Below are 12062 nucleotides of genomic sequence, written 5' to 3'. Positions count from 1 at the left end.
GAATCTGGTCTATGGCGTGTTTTTACTATACCTTAGTCTATATTTCAATCTTAGAGCTTGGAAGAAGAAAAACCCTCCTCATTTATATTCTCTGATGCCGGAAGTGGAATTATAATGAATATTATTAGGCAATTTGTATGTGTCCCTCTTTTCTTTTATCACCGAGAAAATGTAAAGCTCTCTGAAAATCAAAAGAATAAGGATCTAAATAAAAAAATAGATCAAGGACCTATGTGTAATTTTTGAAAATAGGGGGGAGGGGAATCATTTTTCAACAAGCAAAACGGTACGCGCCATGCTACATGCGTACAGCAACAAAGAAGAAAAAATAAAGGAAGATAGCAAAAGTAGCTCATCAGCCGCACTTTGATATCTCCGCCCCTTTCAACGGACTTCTCAAAGCCCTCTCCCTCTCTGAAAACCTCAGAACTTTTTTAAAAAGACCTTCCATTTATATAATCTCCCTCTTCCACAACTCTCTCGCATTTGCTCTACTTCTTTCTTGCAAGATGCATTCCTCGGCAACTCTCTCGCTCTCTCAGCCCGCAGCAGCCTCAACCATTCCCAAATCAAACTACACGGTTAATCACTCCCTCCCTTTCTCCCCTTCTAAGCCCATAAATCTCCGTTTCTGCGGTCTTAGAAGAGAAGCATTTTCAGGCTTCTCTTCTCTCTCTCGCTCTCAACCCCCCCAAAGTAAAATCCATTCTAATAAAATTAACAGTGCAATCTCAGCTTCTTTATCTGATAATGGAAGCGCGCCAAAGTCATTTGATTATGATTTGGTCATTATCGGTGCTGGTGTTGGCGGCCATGGTGCCGCTCTTCACGCTGTTGAGAAGGTAGTTAACTTCTTAACTGTTTTCTTCTCGCTTTTTAATTGTTAATATTAGAAGCTTAGATTAAGTATTTAATTGATTTCTACTTTTTAACTTTTTTTTTATTATTTAAATCACATTGATCTTCATCTGTTGATTTATTTTTGCTGTCTCGTTATGTAGTGAAGCTCAGACCATCTGTGCTTTAGTGTGACTGTTTTTTTTACTTATTTTGTTTGAATGTTTGTGATCCTCACCTTTTTATTTGAATCATAGTGATTTTGAGCTTTAATTTTTGTTGATTAAGTTTACAATCTTAGATTACTTGTGCCTACGATAACTGTACAAGCGTAGATTAACTGTGCTTTATACAATAACATAATTGTTTTTCTTTTAATTTTATTTATTCTTTATAGCTGAGCTTTAGTGTTACTTATTTGCTATTATTTGCTATTTGAACTGAGTAGAATGGGTGTGAATCTTGAAAAATTTATAATTACAGGGTTTGAAAACTGCTATTATTGAAGGAGATGTGATAGGGGGGACATGTGTGAACAGAGGCTGTGTTCCTTCAAAGGCTCTTTTAGCTGTAAGTGGCCGGATGCGTGAACTACAGAACGAGCATCACATGAAAGCTTTGGGTTTGCAGGTAATAGAGGATTTTCATTGTTCTGTTTTGTTTTTCTTGTTCTTTTTTTTTTCCTATTTGGTTCAATGCGGGCAAATAATGTTATTTTATTTCGTTCTTGGAATTTGTGAATAGGTTGCAGCTGCTGGATATGATAGACAAGGAGTGGCAGATCATGCCAATAATCTTGCTACAAAAATTCGTAATAATTTAACGAACTCGATGAAGGCCTTGGGTGTGGATATATTGACTGGTGTTGGCTCAATTATGGTGAGTTAACTTTCTGTCACTCGGGAGCGCCAGAACCATAAACAAAATTCTCTTACTTGGTCTACAAAATAGATTTTTTTTAGAGATGTGCTATGGTGATGTGATTTGGGATTTTGATGCGTCCCAATGCTTTTTATTATTGATTCATCCAGGGCCCACACAAGGTGCGATATGGGAAACTTGATTCTCCAGGCGACATAGTGACTGCTAAAGATATAATCATTGCTACTGGTTCTGTCCCTTTTGTACCCAAGGGCATCGAAGTTGATGGTAAATATTCTGTCCTTTTTCATTATTACACAATGATCAACCATTTTCATTAAAAGTTTGATCCAAAGCAGTTCACATAATAAGATGCAAAACCCCTTGAAAGATGCATGCTGCTCTTGTTCAATCCTTTTTTTTTTTTCACATCTATGCTGCAACTTGTGGAAAGCATGTTTGCAGCCTCATCCTCCTCAGCATTACAGGAGCTTAGCATGCCTTTTGTGGATAAAGGGGCATCTGTGGCAATACTATGATATGGAATCTTCTAATTTCTGTGTAACGTACTGCAGGGAAGACTGTAATCACAAGTGACCATGCACTCAAACTGGAGTCTGTTCCCGATTGGATAGCAATTGTAGGAAGTGGTTATATTGGTCTAGAATTCAGTGATGTGTATACTGCCCTTGGAAGTGAGGTATTGCCTTTTTTTCTTCTATGTTTTTTTTTTTCTTTTTCCTGAGGTCCATTTAGAAAATACTGTTGCCAAGCATTCTGCTGGGAAAGATCAACTTGATAAACTAACAACTCCTTTTTTCTCCCTTTCATGCTGTTTAATGATTCCTCCTTACCTCTTCCCTTTCTCACTTCAAGTTTCTTTATACATGACTTTGCTACCCGTTGGAACCCAGCTTTGCATGGGAAGATCCTTCCCAACTTTTGCAGTGCTTATGTGCATCTATCTAAAAAGCTCAACATGATTTGAGCTTTCTAATGTAATTAATTGTATATATTTCTAGGCGATAAGCTATCTCAGTTTCCACCTTCGCAGATTCCTGGCATTTTATTAGTTTGCGGTTTATATTCTCACGCATTTAAATTTTGTTAAACGATACATATATGAGATTCAGTAGCTGGATGCATCAGTCTCATGCCTAACACTTCAGTGCATGGAACTTGAATTCAGGAATTCCCTTTTTCATTAAGACATGAATATCCATTAAGGCTCTGCCTTAGATTCTTTTCCTTCTTTTCTTTTTTTAAGAAGTGAGCAGTGCCAAGTAGTAGCTTGTATTTATTGATCAATTTTTTTATTTGGCATCATCATTGCTAAGATTACTTGACATAGAAATTTAGATGGTCTGAACTTCTCTTTGCAGATAATTGATGTCATTGATTGGGTTTATTTGCAGGTCACCTTTATTGAAGCCCTTGATCAGCTCATGCCTGGATTTGATCCTGAGATTGGAAAGTTGGCTCAAAGGGTCCTAATTAATCCACGCAAAATCGACTATCATACTGGAGTATTTGCAACCAAGGTAATCAGAATTTCATATTCATGCAGCTGTTTGTTCCTTTTAGTGATGATCTCAACTTCCTTTCTTCTTTCGTTCCATAAATTGCTGTCATCTTATTTTTTGTTATTCACAGATCACTCCAGCTAAGAATGGGAAACCAGTTACCATTGAGCTCATTGACGCCAAGACCAAGGAACCCAAAGATACTCTAGAGGTATGCGAATTGTTTCAATTAAATTAAGTCTGGATGTTGGATGCTTGTATCCATCACTATTAGTGCCTTGCAGAGCAAAGTAGATTGCTAAAAAACTTCATTTCTATATGTTGTTCAAGGAGAAAACGCCTGCCTGTAAATCTCTTTGAGCATTTTTTTTTAATCTCCAGTCATGTACCTCCACGAAACAACCAACTAAATCATGAACTTATTGAATGAGATTTTATTGAATGAGATGCAATCGATGAGCATCCCTGTCCCATTCACAGAACATAAGGTGGCTAATTTACAGATGGACCTCTTTTATGTTTAAGCCCAAACGATTACAAGTTGTAAAATTTGCAATTCCGGCATGATCATTTGCATACACTCGCCTAATTTAAACATTAGTATTCAGTATCATTTCACTGCATGTGAATTTCCAGTTTTCAAAGGATGTCTTTGTTTGTCTTATGATCTAAAATCTCATCTCATGGCATCCATGGTAACTCTGATTTTGCTTTTGTTATAGGTAGATGCAGCATTAATTGCAACTGGAAGGGCTCCTTTCACAGATGGTCTTGGCTTGGACAGTGTATGCATCCTTTGATGATAGTGCTGCTTTAATTAAATAGATTCGTCTCCAGGAAGAAGGAATTGGTTTTGATTGTCTCTCTCTCTCTCTCTCCCACAGGTCCATGTAGAAAGGAAACGTGGTTTTGTTCCTGTTGATGAGAGGATGCGTGTCCTAGATTTTAAGGGGGATCCGGTTCGTTCAATTATTTGTTCATAAACACATGTTAATATATGGCTGTTGCAAATAATTATTAATATCTGATTTGATAATATCAATGCTTAGGTTCCTCACTTGTATTGCATTGGTGATGCTAATGGTAAAATGATGCTTGCTCATGCGGCCAGTGCACAAGGAATTTCAGGTTAGTTGCAAGTGGATCATTTTTTGTGACCTCAAATCCGATGCTTACTTCTACAGTTGTTTCATCTTTTGCATTAATTCTTGACACAGTGATTGAACAAATCACTGGAAGGGATCACGTGCTAAATCATTTGAGCATTCCGGCAGCTTGTTTCACTCACCCTGAAATCAGTATGGTTGGATTGACAGAGGTAAATGCTAAAATCTTGTAGTTGCATTGCGTTCTATGAATGTAATATCATGCTTTATTCACTCCAGGAATTATGATCAAGTTAGCTGAAAACAACTTCTATACGAACAATCATTCTTTACATCCTTTCTGACTCTCAAACAAGATTCATATTTTGCTTTACACATGAGATTTTGACTGAACACTTAAATTCACAGCCTCAAGCAAGGGAGAAAGCTGAAAAGGAGGGTTTTGAAGTAAGTGTTGCCAAGACAAGTTTCAAGGCCAACACAAAGGCCTTGGCAGAAAATGAAGGAGAGGGGCTAGCTAAGGTTAGATTCCCCAACTCTTCTTCCTCAATTTTCCTTTGCAAACATAATTTGAATTATAAAAAAGATTCACTACCTGATGTTATCCTGTCTCATTGGATATCTATGGATTCGTTCCAAAACTACTCTTACGAGACCTGAACTATTGACTAGTTTGTTTTGCATGTTGGATCTAATATGATCTCTTCCATAGGTTATGAGCATCATGAAGTTTCTTAGCTGTTGCTGGAACAGTAATTGTAGTAATTCTTTGCTGCTGTTAACATATTTGTTTGTTGTTTAAGGACTGCTAAATTCACACTTATCAATAGTGGTCTAAATCAAGAGTTGCGCCATGTGGATGGAGACAAAATGCAGATTTGGCCTCCCCGAGATTAATTAATCATAGATCTATTATCAAATGTACAAAATAGTTAAGATCATCAGTAGTGTCTCATTGTAATGTGGCAACATTAAATAATATAACTCACTAACAACTGCAATTTCTGTGGACCTTGGTTGTTTATTTCCTCTAATCGGTTGCTTGATCTTCTTCTTCTCTAGCTGTTATTATGTATCACCATGAAGAAAAATTTATTTTAGGAACTGCTCAAGAATCTTTTCTGGCCTTTTGGTTGTTTTGTTGTTGCATCTACTTGGCAATATGATGCTTGCGATCAGTTGAAGCACAAACATATGCTTCTAGTAGTCCCCTATTGAGTAACTGATATTGATCACACTCAGGATTATGAATTTTCATGTGTACTCAATTATTGTGTCGGCTGCCCCACCAACAGCTTAATTTTTGGATTGGATGCTATAACATGGGTTCGGAGCCTGCAACTGCTGTTCTGAATCCAATAAATTTGTATTGAAATGTTATTGCTATATTTTCATATGCTTACATGTGAGGTCTTTCAGCTTTTATATGACCCTGTTGATCAATCTATTCTCACTAACTTCCATGACTGGTACTCTTTTACTTTCTTGCAGTTGATATATAGACCCGACAATGGAGAGATACTTGGCGTGCATATTTTTGGGTTGCATGCCGCAGATCTCATCCATGAAGCATCCAATGCTATAGCTTTGGGCACGCGTATTCAGGTATGCTTGTGCATCTCTATTTATGGTGTACAATGCCCTTTAGAATGAACTTATTCATTAAGTCGGATGATTATTATCAGGGTGCAACTTCTATTCCTTAATAAACTCGCAACTCTATTTTGTCCATCAACTTTGTGTCTTGAAAATGCTTCTTCAGAGCTCATTTATGTACATGCATTGATTCTAACCCCTCGTCTTTAATAATTATATTTGGCACAATGCAGGACATAAAATTTGCAGTTCATGCACACCCAACACTATCAGAAGTTATTGACGAACTTTTCAAATCAGCAAAGGTGAGCTTCTGGATGAACACATACTTCTATCATCTTATCACGCCATGAAAATAATGGCACACACCTCCATGCACGCATACACTGAGCATGGCCATGATCATCCCATTTGTTTGAGTTTCCATGCTATATGGTAAAGCGAATTTAGAAGAACAAATCACATGCACCTTCATGATTTCAAAGTTGAGATAATACCTGGGTTTATGCTCATATTTCATATAAGCTTATCTTTGAACTTAAAATGTATTGAAGACGTGTGTGTACTGACACAAATAGGTGATGGATAAACCTCCCTTGAGGAATAGTTTCCACCTCAATTTGTTTGCAATAAACTGCTTGCTGTTAGCATATCAACTGTTTTCAGCAAACTGCTGTCTAATAACCCCAGCTTGATACATGTTCACCCACAATTGGTGGTTGCATGTATTTATTAAGCTGAGGAGAGCATCTTCCAACTTCAACCTATTGACAGAAGTTCTTATTTTATGGGGCAGGTTAAAGCTCATGTTTCAGGCCCAGTAAGTGAACCAGTTGCTGTCTAAGCATCTCGACTGTGGAGGTAGACAAAATTTTGAAGAAATTTGCTTGCATTAGGAACTATAAAGGAGTGCACATGCTAGAAAAAAATCCATGAATTTATTACACTGCCAGAAGAAACATCATTAAGAGATCGACTGTTGCAGCCTGAAATCATTTATAAGTTGCTCTATTGTTTTATTGTATCCACCATTGCCTTGGAAAGATACTCAAGTTCATATATTACTTCCATTTTGAAACTTGTTTTGATTATGATATATTGGACAGTTTATAATCTACTCCAATAAAAAATGCCAGAGTTCTTAATTATCACCATTTTAAAACTCTTGTGTGCTTGCGAGAGTCCCTGTGGTATCTTTGTTTTTTACTTGCCCATGGTAGCCAGATTAAAATACCTCACAAAGATCCCCCTGTGGTTGTTGATGCTTGTTATCAGGTATTAAGACGACAGACCGTCAGACCCCCAAGAAACATTTCCATCACGAGTAGGGCCATTGGCACCCCTTTGTGCCTCTTAGCACAGGTTTTTCTCTTATGATGACTGAACTATCATTGAAATTATAACAAATAAAAAGATTTAGATGGCAGTGCTTGATTCTCCTCCAGCAAACCCATCTAAACGCATCTGTTTCTCAATGACTTGGCCTCGTTCATTATCGGCGCTAGGTCTGTGTAGTTGCTGCAGCGCTGCTCTCACTTCCCACCTCCTTCAAAACTTATGCTTTTCGAAACAGGGTCTGTGTATATAAATCTGTACTGTGATAAAGATCTCAATTCGCTCCCTGGGCTGATTGGGATGCCTTAGTAAGGTACCGTTTTCTTCTCCAAAGCTGCTGGATTGCCCGTTACATGTTCGATAATTTGCCCATGTATAACCTAGTTTGCTTACAAAAGTCCTACTTTTGATCAAGCAAATCCTCTCCTAAAAATTAAATAAATATATATATTAGTGTTTATATTTGATATATGTGATTTTTATTCATATAAATATATTTAATTTTAATAAAAAATTTATTTATCTTTAATATTATCAAATATTTGATTAATAAAAAATAATTTATTTAATTCTATTTTATTTAGAATTACTATTTAAATTTCTATTTGAACAAGCTTAAGTATTTTTATAAATATAATATTATAACTTTTGTTTTCTTGTTAAAATTCTTGTTAAAAGTACGTATTAAGCAACAATTGTAAAGAAATTCAAGGGCTAGGTTATTGAATTAAAAGAGAATTCGTTCTTATAATATCATAACTCTATTATGATTTTTGTTATTTTTTTTTATTTCTGACTAGATTTTTTAGGTTAAACTTGGGGGGAAAATATAAATAAAAAGAAAGAAAATAAAAGAAAATTCTCATAATAAATATTGGTATTATATGAAATAAAAGTTTTATTTTTTTACATGAATATACCAACTTAAATTCGTTTAACTATTATATTTAATGTAAGATACCTTGAACAAAAAGCTTTCAAACAAAGAGTTTTTTGTAAAAAATATAGGGACTAATGAAAACTTTTTAAAATAATTTAAGGACCAAAATGTATATTAACAAAAAAAATTATAAGATTAAAAGAAATGATAATAACAAAAACATAATATACAAAGATGATAGAAAAATCTCTTAAACAAAACAAAAAATAATGGACCGTAAGAAAGCATTAACCTACTAAAATTATCCATGAACCCATCCTGAAGTGAGAGGAGAGCACGACCCTGATTACACTTGCCCACCAATTCCTCTTTGATTTGATGCGAGAATCAGCTGATCATTTCTATTCACGGTGGATCCAACATCGGATGCCACTCGCGTTCGCATCTCCAACCTCCCTACCAAAGCGCCAAAAGAATGAAGAAGCTAATATTTCGATGACCTTTAAATACCGAGGATGATTTTTTTTCTGGGTTAAAAATCAAAAGCATTTATCATCATTAATAAATGTATATAATATAATCTGTTGAAGATCTGAGCTGGTATAACACAATTCTTCTACATAAATCCGAGTCTATGCATTGGCCGAACCCCACAAGACAGCAATTTTAAATTGATCCTTCAAGAAATCATCTGGGTTGCAAGCTAAAGGCAATCGCTTCACAAGTACTCCGATGAACATAGCAGGATAAAATTATAAACAGCAGATGAAACTAAGCCCCATGTGCTTGTTTTCAAGTTTATATTCATCTAATAATCTTCAGCATTATAACCAAGTAGCTACAGACAGAAAATCCGAACGAAACTTAATTGACAACTCCTTTCCATCTCTCTCTCTTCGACTAGTGAAGAACGAAAAGATGAAAAAACATCTCATCATTTATAAGAAAAGAATGAAAGAACTGGAATTCTGAACAACAATCTCGAACAAGCTTGAAACACAGAAGAATAAATGTCTAATGCTGACCACACCATGTAAAAAAAGTAGTTTCTCACAAAATTACACAATTAAGGACAAAACTTAAGTAACATCATATCGTTAATGGTATGTAGTCACTGACATTAAAGTGAAACCACAATTCCAGTTCACTATCAAATGCCACCAACAGAGCTACTTTCGGTGAGCTTACTGACCATTCACATAAAAAACAGCCACAGGGCTAATATGTGATTGGCTAATTGGCCACCATCATGACAGACACCAGCACCGCCTAAGTTAGAGCTAAAAGACATTGAAGATCACTATGACACCACATTCAAAAGCCACGATCAAACAAAAACGCATCATTTAACTTTTTATTGCTTGTTATATAAATAAAGAACAATCCTGAACTCAAGGAATTTCCAAGCTAAATAAGCTGACTTCTAAAACCAGAACTGCATTGCCACTAAATAGGAAAACGCATTGACTACCAAATGGGAAAACCAATCTACCAGCATCGGCTGATATCAATAGGGACTGATTTACGAGAATTATATCAAAAGTAAATTCAACACAACTCGTATAGCAATGTAAAACTAATGATTTATCACCTAAACTTCAATAAACTTTGGAAATCCTAGGATTATACAACAAATAAGCAGTAAGAAAAATAAATAAGATACAGAAACAAGACAATCATGGAATAATTATAATAATCCAAAGCTTTAAAAATCTTAAACAAACATCAGTACCAATAATCCAAAATCGAAATTTCTAGTTTGACAGTACAGCCAACTACCAGAAAACAAAATCCAAAATAAGTAACATTGAGACACTACACTATAATGGCAAAATAGTGCTCGTTTAGAAGGCAAGGATTCTACTCTTCCTCGGTGGCTGTCTCATCACACTTCTTGTTATGCTTCCTTGCGTACCTCTGGTTCCTCAAAAACTTGGGGTCCATCTACACACAAAAGACCAATTAACAAAACAGTACTACGGAGCAAAAAAACAAACGTAACAGATTCACAAGAAAGAAAGGAAAAGTACCCCTTTCGTGGAGGTGTGGCGATGCCTCTTGGGTTTCTTGATGCCATTTTGGTGAGCTTTGTGTGACTGGTTGTGTGCTGTGTGATTCTTTGACTTGGCCATCTCTGCAACTCAAAAAAGAAACAGTTGATAATCAGTCTTACAAAGACAACATGATCTGTTTATGTAAGAAAAAAAGGGGGTGTTGATGGTGAAATGGATGTGCAGACCTGAGACGAAGAGTTGGTGCGGCTCTGGGGCAGAAAGAGAGGCGATTAGGCCAAACCCTAATTCGCTGCTGCCTTTATAGAAATTGGAGTGTCACAAAAAAAAAAAATTGTCCTGAGACGGCCCTGCTTGTACGCCTTTGTGGTTGAGAAACTTTGAAATACAGGGCTTCTTTAGTGGGCTTTGAACATTTGGCCCATGAAGCTTCTTTCTCTCTTCCATGTAAAATAGTTCATCAGCTCGCGCTCAAAAAATCCAAAACTTTTTTGAAAATAAAAAAAAAATCAGGAATTATTTAACAAACAGTGTTATTAAAAAAAAAATATATTCTTTATTTAACTTGAATTTAAAAGACTTGACTGTTTTAAGGATAATTAGACAATTTGGTAAAAAAAATACAAAAATAAAATTGAAAAAATAAAATAAAATCGATAAGAAAGAAACATCTTGACCTGATTTATTATCTAATCTGTATTTAAAATTAAATCATGTGAGAGTTGTGCTGACGTGATCTAGTCAATTTAATTAATTTAAATGTAATCTGAACGAATATTAAAATATTTTGATGATAAAATAAAAAAAAAGATCAGAATTAAAAGGAAAAAAAATTTCAATTTTAAAAAAAAGAAAAAGATAAAATCCATTAGTATAGAAGGTAACATCTCATTTGATGTTTGATGATGGTATCCTTCCTTGTTATTATCAATGTCCTTCCTTCAACTCTTACAACTTCATTAATTTATGCTGTTTTTTTTTATAATTATATTAAAAAGACACTTGACATGAATTATAAAAGAAGTAACATTTGACATCGAGTTATGATTTAAATTTATTTTTTATAAATAGAATAATTTATACATGAAAATATGACTTAATAAAAACGAGTTGAAATAAATATAGTAAAGAAAGAAGGTAAAACGAGTTATAATCTAAAATCCAGGAATTAAAAATTCTAATTGTCGATAAAGAAAATATTTTTATAGAAAATATTTTTGTATAAAAATTCATGCATGGAAAGTTTGTATGTGCGAATCCCATAAACTGAAAAAAATATATAAAGTTGTGCCGAGTAAGATCAGACAAAACAAGGTGAGTTGGGATGAAGTTAGGCTTAAAATATCCATGATTTATCTCACCAATTTTTTTATATTTCTAAAAATATTATTACCAGAGCTATTTTTTTTCTTGTCTTGTCCTTTTCCCTCTCCTGCATTGCTAGCATAGGGACAAGATTATCAAACGAGTAATGGGATCTAGACTCTCAGCCATGCCCTTGTTGGCATAGGAACAAAATTACTTAGGAAAATGAAAAAAAGAAAAGAAATGGAACAATGAGATATTTTTTTAATTAACGATTATGATAAAGTTTTAGAGGGATGGTCCGTATTTTCCTACAAATGAATGCGAATAAATACTGACCGACACGGTCACAGACTCACAACTCGTCATTTGTTGACCTCACCTAACCCCTGGTTTGAGCCAAGCCAGTGGTAACCAGCCACGGTGAGTTGTAACACTGAGTGAGCAAGCTAATAGAGAACGCCAAAGAAAGAAAAAGAAATTGACAGCAATAAAATATAGAGGAGACAGGTTGTTGAATACATATTTAACTTTATTTTTAAAAAAAATTAGCATGATAAATATAAAATCTTGACCGAATAGCACTGTTTAAATTTTCTTTAGTAAA

General features: G+C 35.0%; 2 protein-coding genes across 4 annotated transcripts; one reads left to right on the top strand and one right to left on the bottom strand.

Annotated features, from left to right (window-relative positions):
- The first annotated feature begins 320 nt into the window (after positions 1-320).
- LOC7489415 (dihydrolipoyl dehydrogenase 2, chloroplastic) lies at positions 321-7727 on the top strand. Of its 3 annotated transcripts, XR_002984497.2 has the most exons (17): positions 321-842; positions 1321-1467; positions 1582-1716; positions 1869-1986; positions 2274-2398; positions 3114-3239; positions 3352-3432; positions 3944-4006; positions 4106-4180; positions 4271-4349; positions 4439-4539; positions 4736-4849; positions 5819-5932; positions 6157-6228; positions 6720-6784; positions 7199-7285; positions 7429-7727. XR_002984497.2 is itself a non-coding variant. In XM_024611329.2 (16 exons), the coding sequence occupies exons 1-15, from the start codon at positions 510-512 to the stop codon at positions 6765-6767; spliced, it is 1731 nt and encodes a 576-aa protein (XP_024467097.1). In that variant the 5' UTR covers positions 321-509; the 3' UTR covers positions 6768-6784; positions 7199-7727. The 3 variants fall into 3 exon arrangements, 2 of the variants coding, with proteins under 2 accessions (XP_024467097.1, XP_002316024.2); XM_024611329.2 differs by having other exon boundaries at positions 7199-7727; XM_002315988.4 differs by lacking the exons at positions 7199-7285; positions 7429-7727 and having other exon boundaries at positions 322-842; positions 6720-7077.
- A 2071-nt stretch (positions 7728-9798) lies between these two features.
- On the bottom strand, positions 9799-10486 carry LOC7482267 (60S ribosomal protein L29-1). The gene is made up of 3 exons (XM_024609929.2): positions 10378-10486; positions 10169-10272; positions 9799-10082 (listed from the first exon to the last, which is right to left on the bottom strand). The coding sequence occupies exons 2-3, from the start codon at positions 10268-10270 to the stop codon at positions 9999-10001; spliced, it is 186 nt and encodes a 61-aa protein (XP_024465697.1). The 5' UTR covers positions 10271-10272; positions 10378-10486; the 3' UTR covers positions 9799-9998.
- Between the last annotated feature and the right edge of the window lie 1576 nt (positions 10487-12062).

The sequence above is a fragment of the Populus trichocarpa genome, chromosome 10 (assembly GCF_000002775.5).
Source record: "Populus trichocarpa isolate Nisqually-1 chromosome 10, P.trichocarpa_v4.1, whole genome shotgun sequence".
Classification (NCBI taxonomy): Eukaryota; Viridiplantae; Streptophyta; class Magnoliopsida; order Malpighiales; family Salicaceae; genus Populus; species Populus trichocarpa.
This window is presented reverse-complemented; position numbering and strand designations above follow the sequence as displayed.